Raw genomic sequence first — 17,539 nt, 5'->3', positions numbered from 1 at the left:
TGCTAAATTTTTATCCTCTTACATGATTTCCAAACCCCATAAGGCCCCCCTTATTGTTTAAATAAATGAGTGTTTACACAACGTAATCTCTAGTATTTGCTTATTCTTGTTTTCTCTAACAAAAAGGAATAATAAATCCCTTTTGTGTTCATTTTTAAAACTTGTACTAGAACACACGTAAGCTAGGCAATGACAGTTTTTAAATGAGTAGAGTGGGCTCTGGAGTTGAGGCTGATGAAAGTGTATTCAGGAAGACAGATACTGACTGATAAACCCACAAAATCTCTCCTGCTTCTTTGTTATAGGACACAGCAAGGGTAAGACGCCGTTGAACGCGTCAGAGAAATAACCACTTCATCAAGATTCCCAGATCAATAAGTCTCTGCAACTGGAAATGGGTGGGCACCTGGTTAGGAGAAGAGAAGAGAAGGAGGGTCAAAGCATGTTGGTAAATGTCAGTCCACACCTGTAGAGGTGTGATCTGCCAGCATGCTTTCTTTCCAGTCAGTGTCAACCCCAAGCCGAGAGATACTTGGAAACTTTACCTAGGAGAGAGAATGGTGGTGCAAACCGGTGGGAGCTAAACCATCTCTAAGTGGTGAGCAACAGGCAATCTACGTCACTCCTTCAGAGGGCTTCCCACGTTCCTCAGGATGGACGCTGCCGTGATCCAAGCTCGCTCAAGGCTGATTCATGTCAGCTCCAGGAGAAAGGAAGAAGCTAGGCCTCTCTGGCAGCAAGAGAAAATGGAGAGGACTAGAAAGGTCTCAGAATCAGGAAGACACAGGTTCTGGATCCAGCTCTGACAACAGGCCAACCTGTTTCAACTGTAAGAATCTACGATGGGCAGGCACCAAGCTATGAACTGGAAGATTAAAGAGAGAGACACAGGGCTGCTGCTGAGACGCTCGCTGTCTAGTGACGGAGCCAATGGGTGTCCACACGCTGTAGTAAATGCAGACACTGAGCCATGTTCTGCTTTGATGGAACACAGAGGATGAGCGCTTGGTCCAATTACCCGCTGTGTGATTTTGAGCAATTTACCTACCCTTTCTGAAGCCCCATTTTCTCACTCTAGGATGAATGTCTGGACTGCATGCTTTCCTGTGCCCTTCTCGCTTTAAAAGCTATAATGAAATTCCTTTCTTCCCACGGAAGAAAGCTTGTGTACCCACCAAAAACCCTGCCTTCCCCTGCTGTTGGCTGAGGTCAATGCAATCAGGAAGCTGGGAGACAGAAGTGGAGACGGACACAGACCTCAAAATAAAAAAGGAACAGCCTTTAATCAGTGGCTAAGGGCTAAGATAATACTAGTATGTGACCTCTCGGTGCCCTGTCCAAAGTGTTCCAGTCAGAAAGTGGCTACTGACTTGTAAAGCAAATGTGAACCCAGGCAATCCGAGCTTTGGGAAGTCTGCAATGACTTAAAAAGAGCTGCTATTCGGAGACCACTGATCTATAATACATTCACCACATACAGCAAGTCTGGAGCTTCCACGGACCCCTGGGGGATGGAATCGGGAAGTGGCTTTTACAATCCCCTTTCCCATCACTCATAAATTACTCCTGTTGGGGAAACAAACTCAAATCCATTAGCAATAGAGATTAGAGCCAGGTTGTTTCTCTCCTCTGTGGGAGAAGTAAAAATGAAGGGACCTGACCTTGATTAAATGTCAACATATTTATCTGTTACTCTGAGGGTTCCTGGTATCACCCCAAAAAGAGAGGAAACATTATTAGAGGCACCTATATTCACACCAAATCATTTCACTCAATTACCCCTTAGTCCATGAAAAACCAAAGCAAAACAACGTGATCTATGAAAGATACACAGGAGCAGAATGGATGGAGCAGAAGCTGTTTCTCTTTGTCCTAAGGTGTGGTCTTAATACAGTTAGCTGTCATGATCCTATTTCTCCATCCATCCATTAGCATAATAAACCTGAACTGAGTTTCCAGCAATAGGGATCAATTTGAGTTCAGCACATTCACCTAATATTTATTCCCTGTAGGGGCTTTACGAGAAAGTACATAAAGATAAATCACTGAAATGTTCAAGACAGCCCCCGAAGAGCAGACATCTGTGTTTATGGAGAAAAGTACGTCCACAGTCAGAAAATGTGGTAGAATAAATCCAAGCTTACCAAAAAAGCAAAATTAAACGGTGGTTACTCACACTATCAAATCATGTTGTAAAGGTCCCGAAGACACATTAAGGGAAAAAATCAAGTCACAGAAAATGATCAAAGAATGATTCTTTTAAAATACTATCTACCTATCTATCTATCTATCGCTCATCTATCTATCTTATTCCTGTCTAGGTCTAAAAGGAGGCACAGTAACTATTAACAATTTTGCCTCAAGAGAGAAAGGGGAGTTGAGGTGTACAGGGTAGGGGCAAGGAGATTTCATCTTTCATTCTCTAGTCTCCTGTGACATTTCACTTTTCTTAACGTAAGACATATTTATATATTACATGGATAATTAAAATCAAACACTGTTGTGCTCTTTTATATTTCCCAGATAAACAAATAATTTAAACTACAAGTCAATTCTGAAAGATTTAACTTCCATTTCAGGACCACACCCAGTGCATAAATACTGCACACCTGTGCAGAGCCTGATTGCCCTCTCCCTTTTTACTTTCTTCTTAAGACATAATCTGTCACCTTTGACATGTTAAGCATCCTTTAAGGTGCTTGGAGGAGTGATTAGGGATGCCGCTGAAATGACAGGTTATTAGAGTGGCACACCTGGAACCTTTAAGACAGCCCGCTTCGAACTTCCAGCCAGTCCAGCTAGGCTTGGGCAGATGCCCAAACAGCACAGACGTGGTATAAGGGTCCTTTCATTACACATCTTCATTAATTTATTGATTTGGGTGGGGGTAAGTGAGGAAGAATGGAGGCTAGGATGAGGGCAGGAAGGCAAGGCTCAAACACAACCAAAAATTCAAAATGCAATGTCAGGCAAAAGAGACGCACGCCCGGGAGCTCGGCTGTGCAAACACTCCAGAAATAGGATGTGCTTCTGACGACGCCGTGGCTAAATGAAAGGTTCTTGATGAAGTAAGTCTCCCTTCTGTGGAAACCCAGACATCACAATACAGATTCTTAAACCAGGAACATGTCTGCCCGGCTTTCCATTGATCATCCCCCATTAGGTGGCCGAGCCCTGAAGCACCTGTCCAACTTCTGCAACCATGCACAGTGATCGATATTTATAATTACCTTTCTCCTTCACCATGGCAACCAGGGCCTTTGGAGAGCACCGCCGAAGGAAACAGGAACAAAGTCTAGGAGTGGGAGCGCCCCTAGGCAGGCAGCTCGGCTGCGGCAGAGGCAGCGAGGAAGAGCCGGGGCATCCACTTGCCAAGTCCGGGGCTTCTTTCTAAAATCCCGCCCCCCGTCTGGAAGGCCGAGCTCCGGTGCCCGCCCCAGCGATCGCAGCCGAGTGGTGGCCGCGCCCTGCTGCGGGGGGGGCCTGGGGGGGGGGGACGCTGCCCTTCGGCCTCAGCCACTCACTACAGCTGCTGCTGTAACAAATGCAAAATTCCAGTGTCCTAATCTCTGGTCACTGACACCACGTAGCATTCCTCGTGCCGGGAAAACGGGCACCAAAATGCGCTGGAGCCCTGGCCCCCTCCTGGGGTCTGATAAATGATTGCCAGAAGAGGGGGGCCGAGGGGCAAGCCAGGGACTGTTCCAATAAGGAAAACTAGTCAATTGTTAGCTTATTAGTCTCCTATTACTGCTGCTGTCAATTCAGCTTCTTTCAGACCAACTGAATAGATAAAATTAGCCTTGGCAGCTCACGCAGCTCAATATCAAAAAAACAAACAACCCAATCCCAAAATGGGCAGAAGACCTAAACAGACATTTCTCCAAAGAAGATATACAGACTGCCAACAAACACATGAAAGAATGCTCAACATCACTAATCATTAGAGAAATGCAAATCAAAACCACAATGAGGTATCACCTCACACCGGTCAGAATGGCCATCATCAAAAAATCTACAAACAATAAATGCTGGAGAGGGTGTGGAAAAAAGGGAACCCTCTTGCACTGTTGGTGGGAATGTAAATTGATACAGCCACTATGGAGAACAGTATGGAGGGTCCTTAAAAAACTAAAAATAGAACTACCATATGACCCAGCAATCCCACTACTGGGCATATACCCTGAGAAAACCATAATTCAAAGAGTCATGTACCAAAATGTTCATTGCAGCTCTATTTACAATAGTCCGGAGATGGAAACAACCTAAGTGTACATCATCGGATGAATGGATAAAGAAGATGTGGCACATACATACAATGGAATATTACTCAGCCATAAAAAGAAAAGAAATTGAGTTATTTGTAGTGAGGTGGATGGACCTAGAGTCTGTCATACAGAGTGAAGTAAGTCAGAAAGGGAAAAACAAATACTGTATGCTAACACATATATATGGAATCTAAAAAAAAAAAGGTTCTGAAGAACCTAGGGGCAGGACAGGAATAAAGACGCAGACGTAGAGAAGGGACTTGAGGACACGGGGAGGGGGAAGGGTAAGCTGGGATCAAGTGAGAGAGAGGCATGGACATATATACACTACCAAATGTAAAACAGATAGCTAGTGGGAAGCAGCTGCATAGCACAGGGAGATCAGTTCGGTGCTTTGTGACCACCTAGAGGGGTGGGATAGGGACAGTAGGAAGGAGATGCAAGAGGGAGGAGATATGGGGATATATGTATATGTATAGCTGATTCACTTTGTTATACAGCAGAAACTAACACACCATTGTAAAGCAATTATACTCCAGTAAAGATGTTAAAAAAAAAAAGTGAAAGGGTAACCTTTCTATTTTTATTGTAGAAACTGCGATTTAAATCTATGCAAGTAAATATGTGTTCAATTCCTACCCCCCAAAATAAATAAATAAATAAAATTAGGCTTGGTAGAAAAATAATGCTAGGGAGCCTTCAAGCTCATTTTCTTCAACTTTTAAGGTCCTGGAGGCTGAGTTATAACGAAAAATGAATAATGACATTTGATTTGTGATTTGCCCTGCTGCTCCCCGACCCCTTTCCTGAAATGGGAGGAGCGGGGGACCGACGGGACAATGAGAGGGAGTCTGGGAAGAGGCTCTTTCAGGATTCCATTCCTCATCCAGGATCAAAGTAAAAATCTGAGTTATCCAGGTAGGATTCTGACTTCCCCCTTCTTTAGAGTTTTCTAGACAAGCCCCTCTTGGGCTGTGTCTATGTGAGGGAGGAACCCTCCCAGCCACAAAGTGCAGGGCAGTCACCCCTGCACCGCTCACCAGCCTAAGTCTGCTCCAGCAGTGGCAGTGAAACCTGACAAGTGACAAGGCTTTCGATTTCTGACCCGCAGGAGCACACGCTGGTCTCACGGGAGCAGGTGACTTCCGGGGGGGGTGGTGGAGGCTGGGGTCACTAAGCCGACGCCCACCCCATTCCAGCACCTGTCTCCGAAATCCAGATTGTTTGCTTGCTCTCCCCACCACGTGGGAGAGATGTGATGAGCGAGAGACACAAAGGCAGATGCCGTGGCTCGGAGAGAGCAGCAGATGGACAAGCCGCCCTGCAAAACCCGAACGCACAGCCAGGATTCGACTGTTTTACTGCAAATATTGTACCGTGTTGGGTCTAAGAGAGCTGGGGTGACAGAAAGGAATGAAGTCAATCAACGTGCCTCATCTTTGCCTCCGAGGTTGTTTATAGCTGAAATGACGTTGGGTGGGGCTGGTTTTCTGCCGGGTAACAGTGGCAGAGCTCAAGCGGCTGTGACATTCCTACATCTGTGATTCAGGGCTTTACTATTAATAGCCTGGGCATCTCTGCCTGTAAGAAAGGGCTAATAAGGCCCCTCCAACCCATGGGTCGTCATTTCTATGACACAAACTTCTCCCACGGTCCTCCCTGACCCCACTGCAGCCCCATAGGGTCATGTTTTTCCTAAGTCAGCAGCCAGCTGGAGTGTGAGCTCTATAGAGCCTTTAAGCGGCTTCTCTAACCTCCATTCATAAATAAGAGCCAAGCATGAGAGCAGCACGACCTCAGGTCGAGAGGGATGGGCAGGGCTCAAGAGCAGGAGGGACAAGCCCTTTCTATCCCCGAAAGTTCACGGCTAGCACTGCGCGGTCTACTTCTCCCATCCCTAACGCCCTCAGAGCCTGCAAGGAGATGCGGACAAGCAAAATTAAACTCGGAGAACTGGAATTAGTTTGGTGCTGTGAGCCTAGCAGGTGAATTTATTTTATTATATTTTTGCTGCATCAATAGATTAGCCCCTCACGGAGGCACTCCCTCTCTCACCCTCTCTCTCTCCCCTCCCGCCCCACACCCCATGGAATGTGACGCTAAAACACCATTGTGTTTCTAGTCCAAACCAAATCATACATAAATATTCTGGATACTGTAAATGCAATTAGTTCAATGTCTTTTATTCAGGGTGACCATTTTTAATCCTGAGATTTCAGTTTATTAACCAAACTGATTTATTACAGCTCTGAACCTACCTGTATACCTTTGTGGGTAAACTGCGCAGAAACCCTGGTTGAGGAAGGCTCACTGGCCGCTTTGGAGACTACGCCAGCAGAGTAACAGCTGGTGCCTATTCATTTCCAGAGAAGGCTTTTCCAAAGGAAAATACTACATAGTGGTTCAGAGCGATTGCCCCCCTCCTGTGTTTTCCATGGAAAGAATTTTCCTGTACCACAGTCAGAGGGAATGAGTCACCAGCATTTAGTTGTTAAACAACAGTCATATAGCTAAAGTCCCCCCAACAGTCAGACACTGCTACTTTAGGATAAAAGCATCCACCCTACACTTTTAAGATAACCAAAGAGGGTATTACTAAAGTTATTTTTGGAATGTGGCAGAGTAAGACCAAATTGTTTTTGTCTCCAGCCTCAGGGCCAAATAATTAAGAGCTTTGAGAACAGAAGCAAAGCATAGATATTTTCTACTTTGCAGTTAGTTAAAGCTATGAGAAGTGCAGCAACATAAATGAAGGAAAAAATAAAAAATGTACAGTTCATAAGACAGCAGGACTTTTTATTGTTATTTCTAGAGAAGATTTCCAAAGAACTTATCTCAATCTCATTCCACTCAGATGAGATAAGGCTTCATAATACAGACACCAACCCGTGGGTTCATTTGTTATTTTATTCCCCCAAACTGACTCACTGCTGCCTTGTCATTCACTCACAAAATGAAGCCAGGGTTGTCCACAAGTGACCAAAGGACAGAAACCATTTTGTTGCAGAGAAAAGCTTTGTGAGCACACAGCCACTCTTGGCAAAAAATCAAGAGTACATCACTTCCAAAGAAGCCATGCCAATTAAGAGGGAAATGTGAAAACCAGAAAACAAGCAACCTGATGGAGTCCACATCTTCACTGCTCTCTCCTACAGAGCCGCGGATTGCCTATGGCCTGTGCATCCACAGGGCAGGAATTTCAGGACCCCTCCATGGCCACCCATCCTTCAACACCTTTGGACTCATTGGCAGAAGAGTGCTCAAAATCCTCTCTAGCAGAATCCAGCTGAAGGAAAACTTGAGAATGAGTTTGTTATTTGCTTTCCATTTAATGTTTACATCTACCAACCTCACTGCAGATATTTATGGGGCACGTCAATACGTACTTGACGTATGGGGTACGTCAAGTACTGGGCTGGCAATACCAAAACAGGAAGAGAGAAATCACTGCTCTGGAGTTGCTTACCATCTAGTGGAGGAGATGCTCACACACAAAAACTCTCAACCCAGTTAGGAAGGTGGTAAGACAGAAGTGGGGGGACTTCCCTGGTGGTGCAGTGGTTAAGACTCCACCTGCCAATGCAGGGGACACGGGTTCGATCCCTGGTCCGGGAAGATCCCACATGCCATGGAGCAACTAAACCCATGCGCCACAACTACTGAGCCTGCGCTCTAGAGCCCACGAGCCACAACTACTGAGCCCACGTGCTGCAACTACTGAAGCCCGGGCGCCTAGAGCCCATGCTCCACAACGAGAGAAGCCACCACAATGAGAAGCCCGCACACTGCAACAAAGAGTAGCCCCAGCTCGCCGCAACTAGAGAAAGCCCGCGCACAGCAATGAAGACCCGATGCAGCCAAAAAAAAAAAAAAACAGAAGTGGGCGCACAGGGTGCAGAGCAGTACTGAGCCCAATCTGGGGAGTCAGGAGAGGCTTCTAGGAGGAGTAAAGAAGTAAGAGAGGGGTGACAAATGAAGAAAGGGGGAAAGATCATTCCATGGCCTCCCCTTGGGACGAGGTATCAAGCTCACTGTTCAAGAGGAATGGGGAGAGGTTCAAACTAAGGCCAGGGTGGCAGATCATGGAGGGCTCTGAATGCCACACTAAGGACGATGGACATTAGAAGTGATGTGATGAGAGTCTCAAACCTGAGCTACCTATTTCTTTACCAATTAAGTTCAAAATACTTTGGGTGCATTTCAAAGTCTGCCATGATGTGTTTCCAACCATACTGCCTCCTTCCTCCAAATTGGATTGTGTTGGTGTGTGCATGTCCCGTGTTTAGCAGACATGCCCAGAAAGTGTCTATGTTTATTAGTGTACTTAAATATTTCCCTGAGAAATAGAATAAAATGACAGCCAGGCACATCCCACACATAGCACTTTAAGTAGCACAAAGCATTTGGGATTGGCTTATCCTCCTGTAGTAATGGCTTCATGTCCACAATGAGGCTGTGAGCTCCATGAAGGGAAGGAGGTTTTCATGCTTTGCTAGACTCCCAAGAGTGCAGCCTGCAGACCTCCAGGGATAAAAAAAATACGAGGGATGCTTTAAATGCATACACCTGGTCCCATCCAAGGTCTGATGATTCAGATTTTCGGGGATGGGGCTTGAGCTGCACCAGCTCCTTAAGTGTTGAAGGACCACTGACTGGCCTAGCACATGGGCCTGCATCACAGGAAGTAAATGAACATGAAATTTACAAACATAGCTATAGCCCATGCTGCCACATCTAAAAAACAACCTCCATCTTCTCAGTTGGCTGAAATAACAATCATCCTGACATTCACGGCAATCTTCATGAAAATTTATTAGTAGTGATGATTCCAAAGTTTCCTACAGTCTGACACAAACTCCTAAATGTCTGATCTCTCTTGATCCCACTCTCATGTTTTCAACGGGAATTCTTAGGATTTTTTCCATGCGAATCTCACAGAATCAATGCCCAGCAAACTTCTTTTCCATGAGTTCTTCAAGTAGAATTATTTTACATTTGTATCCAAAACTTCCCTATGGTCCTTCTCAGAAGCGAGTTCTGAGTTTGGACCTAAACAACAGGTTGCAGCTTGGGAAAAATTACTAAGGTATATTTAAAGCTCTCTATAAATAATCCACTAAAGATATAAACTGCAGAGGGAGCACAAAACAAGCCTTTTTCCTGAAAGTGTACTGGAATCTATTACTGGAATTCAAAGGATCTTTTGATAGTACAGAGAGTTTCATGAATTTTAGCCTAATTTCAGGCACACGAGAAGTTCACACAAGAAGTACAGAAATACCTTTGAATTACTTGGGAAAAAAGGCTTTTTTTCCCCCTAACAATTTACTCTTGGCTTTATCTTTTCCCCTAATATTTTCTAGGTAGAAATACAGCTATTGGGAAAGAAAAACGGTCATTTCCTATCATCTGGAGCTGTGATGCCTTTCCTAGCAACACCCCCTTCTTTCTGGTACTTAATGTCACCAGTGCTCTGAATTTTACTACACTGCAATGAAGGACTTATATGTCTATTTTTGCAAAAGATTGTGGGCTCTCTGAGGGAAGGGATCACACGTGAATATCTGTATTCACATAGTGATAGGCACAAAGTAGGAATGTGACATTTGATGAATTCTAAGGAATAAATGTCACTGGCTTACCATAGTAAGTCAAAATGCTAAGTATTCATTTTTATATCAAAAAGGCTGATTTAAAAATCTTACTCAAGTAAATTAAAAGTAAATTCAGTGTCTTATATATAAATCAATTTAGTGGTTGCTTGAAAGTATTTGCCAAGATGCAAACCAATAATTCACCGTGGGGAGAAATGAGTTGAAAGGAACTTAACTAGGTAGCATCTTACAAAGTCTCCTTAATAACTAATCCTAAGTACCACTTTTGTTGCCATTTACAGAGGGCTTATTATGTGTCAGCTACCATTCTACGCTCTTTACATTCATTTATCACCTCATTTAATCCTCCTAACAACTGGATAAGATAATGTTATTATCTTTACACTTGAGGGAAGAGGCTTGTCAGAATCCAAAGCCATGGGCCCTCCCTTTGCTTTGTTGGGTCTCTTGCTTTGTTGGGTCTTTTGCTTTGCTGGGTCTTCATTCCACAGAGGTCATGAAAGAGTCGCCATTCCCCTGTTCCCAACTACACACACACACACACACACACACACACACACACACACACACACACACACAGAGAGACATTTTTTGCGTCAAGATGCACTCAATGTACATCAACTTCTTTGGCGTTTCCAGAAGACCTGACACAATGGAAACGATGTTCCATTTTGCCTTGTCTGTATAAAATGATCTTCTCTCCTGATACCTTATCCTTCATTGGCTCTTGAACGTCTTATGATAGGACCTGCCAGGTGAATCGCATCCCCTTGGCCTGTTGGGCTTATCCTTGGCTGGACAGGGGAAGATGGTTTGCCCAGATCCACATTCTCGAGTCTTTGAAGTTGCAATTCAATCATCTACCCTGTCTAATCATCCTCAAGGAACAGCATTCCTGTGGTCTACATAGAGAGAAAACTAAAAACATGTTATGGGGGGTGGTCACAGAATTTTTGCAAAGTTGACAAAGCCTCCATTTGCCCCCTTCCCTCTAATTAGGCCCTGGCACACTCCCAGAAAATAACCTCTCTCACATTCTCCTGGGACATTTCAGCCATCGTCTGAGGGACAGGCCGAATAAAGCGTGCAAAGTGCATGGCCACTAGTGCATGTGCTTCCACAGGAAAACCAGCACTGTCACCCAACACACACCTCTGTGAGCTCCTCCAGCTCTCAGGACCGAGAGAGAAGGGACCATGCAACCGACCCTCTGGCTTGTGAAAAACTATAACTTGTATGAAAAAAAAATAGGCATTAGCTTCACATTGAGATGAAAACTAAAGTCCTAAGGCAGACTTGTCCAAGGTTACACAATTACTTGGAAATGGCCAAAACCCCTGGGGTCTTACCTCCTACCTGTGGTTATTTTGTCATGCTAACTGGCCACACAGGCAACCTGATCAAACAGCCAGGATTTGAGCTCCAGCTCTGCCACAGGCTCAGGGGCCTCGGGCATGTTATTTTCTCTCTGGGTTTCAGCAGTCTCATCTGTGGACGGTAGTAACATGCTCCACTTGTGAGGCTGTGGTGAGGACAGGGCTGGCTTCCTGGGCGAGCGACCTGGGAAGCTGTGTAGGAACCTGTGCTCAGATGGGCCCTCCATTTGGTTTAATGCTCTGCTCTTGTTATATTGAGATTTGTAAGAATTTTACTTTGAGCTTGTGTTTTATAAGTGAGGTTGGATGGGACAATGGAGCATGCGTGTGCGCAGACGAGAGAGGTACAGGATGTGTGTCTGCATTCCTGCTGCCCCCTTCACAGGTGGTATTTGCGATGCCCCCTGAGCTCCCAATTCCAGTGGACTCGTGATGCGTGGGAATTCAGGGAGTGCAAGGGAAGTGTGTCACATCTACGACTGAACAAACAGCAGCACTGAGAGGTCACTTTCCATCCAAACCACAATGCAAAAAAGAAGGCAAGGGGTTCAAGGAAACACAAACGACCAAGGGACCCTATCATATCCTTTCTGACTCATGTAACTTCCCTATTGAGCCAACCACTTACACTGAAAATGATGACATAGAAGCAAAAGGAAAGATAGGACAACCTACTGCTCCCTTTCCCTTCCGTCCTTCCTTACCCATCAGTAAGCCAAAGGTAGAGAGTGTCGCAAGAACGCACACGCATCCAAGAAGTTAAATAAAAACAGTTGAGCTATTTGGGTTCAGAATTCCCACGCTTCTGGAAAGAATGAAATACATATGCATCTACGATCTATGAAATATAAATTGCGCAATTTCACAAACGAGTTCAGTGCTCTTATATTTGAGTTTAAAATGAGCGGTGCACAGTGTAAACATGAAAGGTCAAACTTCATGTCAACAATTTAAAATTTTACTTCATTTAGGACAACATTAAATAGCAAATAAAAACATTATGACAAGGTGAGAAAGAGTCTGTGGAATAAAGAAAAAAAGCTTTATATTGTAGTACCTTTAAAGGCACTTTACTCCTGCACTTTGAACCAGGGGTCTCACATTTTCCTTTTGCACTGGACCCTGCAAATTATGTACCTGGTACTGGGTGAGGCTGAAAGAGGCTCTCTATGAAATGAAAGGGCCTGGCATCCAGAAGGAGCTCAAGGAAGGTAATAACGATTGTTATTTCTTAGTTTCTCACTGCTTCATCAATTTACAACAAAAAGAGGATAATGGAAAACTGAAAAGCTCAAGTTTTCAAAACCATTCTGGGCTACAGGGAGCCTTTTCTTATCAAATGTGGGGAATCTTACTTACAATGCCTTAAAGAATTTAGACCCCCTCCTGATACCTTGACACATGACCTTTGCTGCCATATGAAAAAGGCAGTGTGATGCCAACCACCCAAGAAACACTGGACTCCAAGGTTAGGAAACCTCCCCAGGAAGACAGTTAACCTCAGCCCACTCACTCATTCAGGAAATACTTACTGAGTGCTTACTAAGTGTCAGGAACTGTTCTAGGTGCTGGGATACGGCTGTAAGGGCAACAGACAAAAATCCTTGCTGTGATGGAGCTTACATTCTAGTTGTGTGTGTGTGGTTGATATAATAAAATATACATATATATATATCATATGATATAGATGATAGAAGTGATAAGTATTATGGAGAAAAATCAAGGCTGGAGAAAAATCAAGGCTGGAGAAAGAGAGTTGGGGGAAGGAGCTGTGGTTTGAAGTGAGTGGCCGAGGAAGGCCTCTTTGAGAAAGTGTCATTTGCACAAACGTGAAGGAGGTGGGGGAGTAGCCATATGGATATTTGAGGAAAGAGCATCTCAGACAAGTGAACAATAAGAGCAAAGGTCTGAAGGAGGGAGGTGACCTGGTGTGTTCAAGGAGTGAGAGCCGGAGTGAGGTTAGAGAAGAGGAAGAGTTAGGCCCCTCCCTATCAGTCATGTGAGGACCTTGGCTTTACAGTGAGTGAGGTGGGAAGCCATTGGAGGCTCTGAGCAGAGACAGTTGCATGATCTGATTGTCATTTCCACAGGATCCTTCTGGCTTCTGCGTGAGACAAGAGTGAAGGGGAACGGGCACAAAATGTTGAATTAGTGCATGAAATTTAAAAAGAGCTCATGTTGTGTGATGATGACACAACAGAAGGAGATGAAGAAAAAGATTACACAAATAAGAAGTGGAAACTGAGGACCAAGACAGGATCAACAGGAATGAATGAGACATCAAAGAAGAGAGCAGACACTGATAAATATCTAATTCCTAGGATAGAAAAAAGTTTGAGATGATCTCAATGAATGCAGAAGAAAGACCCTAAAACAATGAGAGACAATCAATAGATGTGCAAAATAAAGGAAAATGAAAAAACTTACGTCCCAGAAGTAGAGAATTTAAGAAGCAGAAGATATATTCAGAGATCTAATACACAAGAATTTCCCTGAAATAGAGATAGATCTGAACTTGCAGATTTAAAGAGTGTAGAGATACTATTTTAACAAAGTTTGATACAGAATGCTCACTCCAGGTCTTAACCTAAGCTTTTGAACTTCAAAGGATATCATTCTCCATATATCCAGACAGAAAAAGCCCATCACTCATCAAAAGAGAAAAACTCAGGCTAATCTCAGACTTCTCAGTGGCAATGCTAATGCACAGAAGACAGCGGAGCAATACCTGAAAATCTCGAGGGAAAGAAAGTGTGTGTCGCAAGAACCTTTCACTCAGCCCAAATGTTGTTCAGACATAAAGGCAATGGACAAACCAACCACAACCACAGAGGTTGTTTTTACAAACCACCAGGAATTACAACACCACGAACACTTCTTTGGAAAATAGCTTCACATCAACATCTAGTCAATGAAGACATGAGTGAGATGAGTCAAAATAAACTCAGGAATGCAAATATTGTAGTAAAAGGACTAGCAGTGAGCAGTGAATTCTATTAAATATGAAACTGATACCCCAATTACTGGATTATGGTTATGAAAGAGAATGGGAATGCTCTTGTGAGCAAAGAAAGCCAAGAACAACATGAAAACAATATTATAACTAACAAATACCAGGAGGTGGGTAGGAGAGACGTATGAGAGAGATACTGTCCTTGTCTTCACAGCAGGAAGAGATGACTTGCACCAGACAGTCCAAGATTCTTGATCTAGGCATCTCACAGAAGCACCTGATTGCTTCATCTTTGCTTAGAGATTATGCAAAACCTAACCCCTATTTGTCTACTTCATCTCCCATCACTTGGACTTGGTAAGGCAAAGGGTATCACAAGGCAAATGTATCTTCACGGTTCTAAAAGGGAGTTAATACACCTTTACCGTTTTACTGATTCATTTTTTTCTTTTTTTTTCAGATTCTTGGTTCAAGATCCAAAATTGTTTCTCATTTATTTCTATCTAGGATTTCCATAGTATCTTTCCTCCAGAGAGGTTGATGAATGAAAAAGAGATGACACACTGCTTCCAAGGATACCCACATAGAGTTTTAGTTTTCTTTCCAGTTATTGAGCCTGCATATTTATGAAAATGTCATGGAATTTCTCATGACAAGACTTTCATTATCAACATAGAGTCACTGCCCAGAGGTAATGATATGCCTTGGGGGACGCTTGCCCTAATCATTCCTCTTCTGCCCCCATTCAACGCCTCTTCTGAGCGGGCACTGAACAACATGACTTCACGCTTTGGCTGGGACTGACTGGATCCTAAGTAGATACTGGATGGGGACGGGGGACCCACATCTCAGCTGGCCAAGCACCTACGATGTATATCCTGCCTTGAGAAAGAGGAGCTGGGTCAATTAGGTTTTCACTTCTGGGACGCTGAACTAAGAGTCATATAGAAAAGTCCTAGTCAGGGGCTGGTACATGTATTAAAAGATCAAGTAAGGCCAGGCCAGGGGCAGGCTTCATAGAGACATGTGGATACCACAATTCCAAGGGGTAAAGTGTCAGAGGAAGCCAGTTGGGAGGGGAGAGAATAGGACATTCCCCAAAACTGAACAGATGGTCCTGGAGCAGCCTGGAATTCTATGCTTCCTGAAGCCTGACTGCTCAGCATTTCCTGGGTTCCTACGAGACCTCTCTATGTTCTCACACATATACATTCCTCCTTCTTTTGAATGCTCGTATCTCCTTGGCATTCACCTCTAAAAGTCAAACCTGGTTCCTAGAAACATCAAATGAGTGAGTTAACGCCCCTGAAAGCTGCTAAGTGCTTCTTCCTTTAAAATATGTCAATAAGGCTACTTGGTTTAACTCTGGTCACAGGGGTCAGCACAAACAACTGCCTCATAAACCAATATGCCCCCAAAAGCCTTTTAAGACTGTAGTTGTGTTTTGGGGGGAAGGATGTGATTTATGACATTGATCAAGCTCTGTAGAAATGAATCCTTTTATAATAATATTCCATTTACATATATACATGGGCTTTCATTTTAAAAATTTAAACAGTTTCACATTGCTACAATTGCACCAAAGATTGTGCTAGTACTATACGCCATATGGCTGTATTTTTGAAAGAGGAATAAAAGGTAGTTTTACTCCTTTCTTCCCTTCTCACCATTCCCCAGCAAGACAGAAAACATTCTGCATATGTATTGGATTTGTTGAGGTTTGGGGAGATTGGAGGGAGGACAGGAAGGGAAATATTTAGAACTTAAATTCTTCTTGGTTTTGGATCTGAATTATACACTATATTTTTCCCTTCCTGAATAAAATATACTAAGAGTGCTGGGCATTTATCAATATGCTTCATTGGCCATTAAATTTACACACAGAAAAAAGCAACAAAGCCATCAAAACAGCTTTAAGCCATAGCATCACACAATTGAAAGCAAAGTGGGCAAAATTCAGGGAAGAATGAAAAGAAATCACCACTGATTCATTAATTATGCATTTACTGAACATCTATAATACATAAAACTTCATAAAGCTGACTGATATATAGATCGAAGATGCCTAGATTAAGCCCTCAGTGAGCTTACATTCTAGTAGGGCAAGTAGCACAAGTACTTAAATAACTTTAAGGGGAAGTAGAAAGGGATTGGAATCAGAAGTACTGAGAAAATGCTATAAAGGTTTGAAGAGAGGAATGCTTGCCGTTTAGCAAAAGAGATAGAGGAAAGCTTCAAGTAGAATATGGTCCTCCCCAAATGCAGGAAGAGTTACAGAAAGTTGGTTGGGCTCAGCATCTTTTCACCAGTTGCTACAGACAGGAAATGAACTAGACCACTCCTGGTATCCAGATAAAAGAGCTAACCAAGAAACGTGTTGAAAGTAGCTTCTCGTGTCCTCTTCAAAATCTTAAAATAGACCAACTGAACCATGATCTATGCAAGATCAAGTTCAGTTGAAGTTATTACTAAACAAAGTAACATCACATAGTATTTCCATCAATGATAATATTGTAGCAATTGATGACTTCAGTGATGGAGCAGTTAATTATTAAGTAGCCAGTACCCCTGCAACAGGGCTGGCTACCAACTGGTTACAGAGTTTGAGTGTCAGTTCAAGGACAAGTCTGGCCTGAGGAAAAGATAACAGATGAACGTATCCAGCTACATATTAGAACCACATGATAGCCCTTCAGGGAAAAGAGTGATAGGAAACAGAACTGGGAATTGTCCCACACAAAGAGCAAATGTTAAACACCCTAGAATATTCTAGTGATGTCAAAAATGATATTACAACATGATCCGGGGCGTGACAGACATAAAGAGAGAAAGCTGGGTGCTGGCAGTGGCTCCAACTATGTGACTTTTCTTCCCAAGCCCACCTTTATCCACTGGGGACCTATTTTATGTCATGAGAATGTTCCCTCTCCACTGGCCCACATGCAAACCTCTGTGAGCTGGATTTTCCTGGGCACTGTGAGTCAGAACATCTCTGACATCCTCTGATTCATTTCAGTTGCTATCTATGGCTACAGAACTTGGATGAGGAAAAATCTTTAAACAGCAACCGAACAAAGCTTGGGGGCTGTCCTCAGGCATCTGTAGCAGAACAACAAAACCAGCTGACTAAAGTCACCAAGTAAAGAGCCTACCTTCCTTTGTACAATATGTTTGCAAACCTTTAAGTTGTAGGGATATATGAGGTTTTGAAGATTAAGATACAGGGTATAAACAGGAATGAATGTACACGTGGGATTTTTCACTTTAATGAAAACCGGTTATTTCATATTAGGGGAATAGTTTTGACTAAATTTAAAATTGTATTAA

At 43.4% G+C, this 17,539-nt stretch overlaps 1 protein-coding gene across 3 annotated transcripts in view; it reads right to left on the bottom strand.

Annotated features, from left to right (window-relative positions):
* Nucleotides 1-17,539, bottom strand: part of ABLIM1 (actin binding LIM protein 1) — a 317,822-nt gene that overhangs the window by 176,619 nt on the left and 123,664 nt on the right. The window contains exon 1 of one of the 3 annotated variants that reach the window (XM_073793954.1): nucleotides 3,231-3,355. The exons of the other annotated variants lie outside the window; for them this stretch is intronic. Coding sequence (XP_073650055.1) covers nucleotides 3,231-3,246 — 16 coding nt within the window. The 5' untranslated portion in view covers nucleotides 3,247-3,355. Of the gene's footprint in view, nucleotides 1-3,230; nucleotides 3,356-17,539 lie in introns of those variants that run through there. 3 annotated transcript variants of the gene reach the window in all.

Source organism: Tursiops truncatus, chromosome 16, assembly GCF_011762595.2.
Source record: "Tursiops truncatus isolate mTurTru1 chromosome 16, mTurTru1.mat.Y, whole genome shotgun sequence".
Classification (NCBI taxonomy): domain Eukaryota; kingdom Metazoa; phylum Chordata; class Mammalia; order Artiodactyla; family Delphinidae; genus Tursiops; species Tursiops truncatus.
This window is presented reverse-complemented; position numbering and strand designations above follow the sequence as displayed.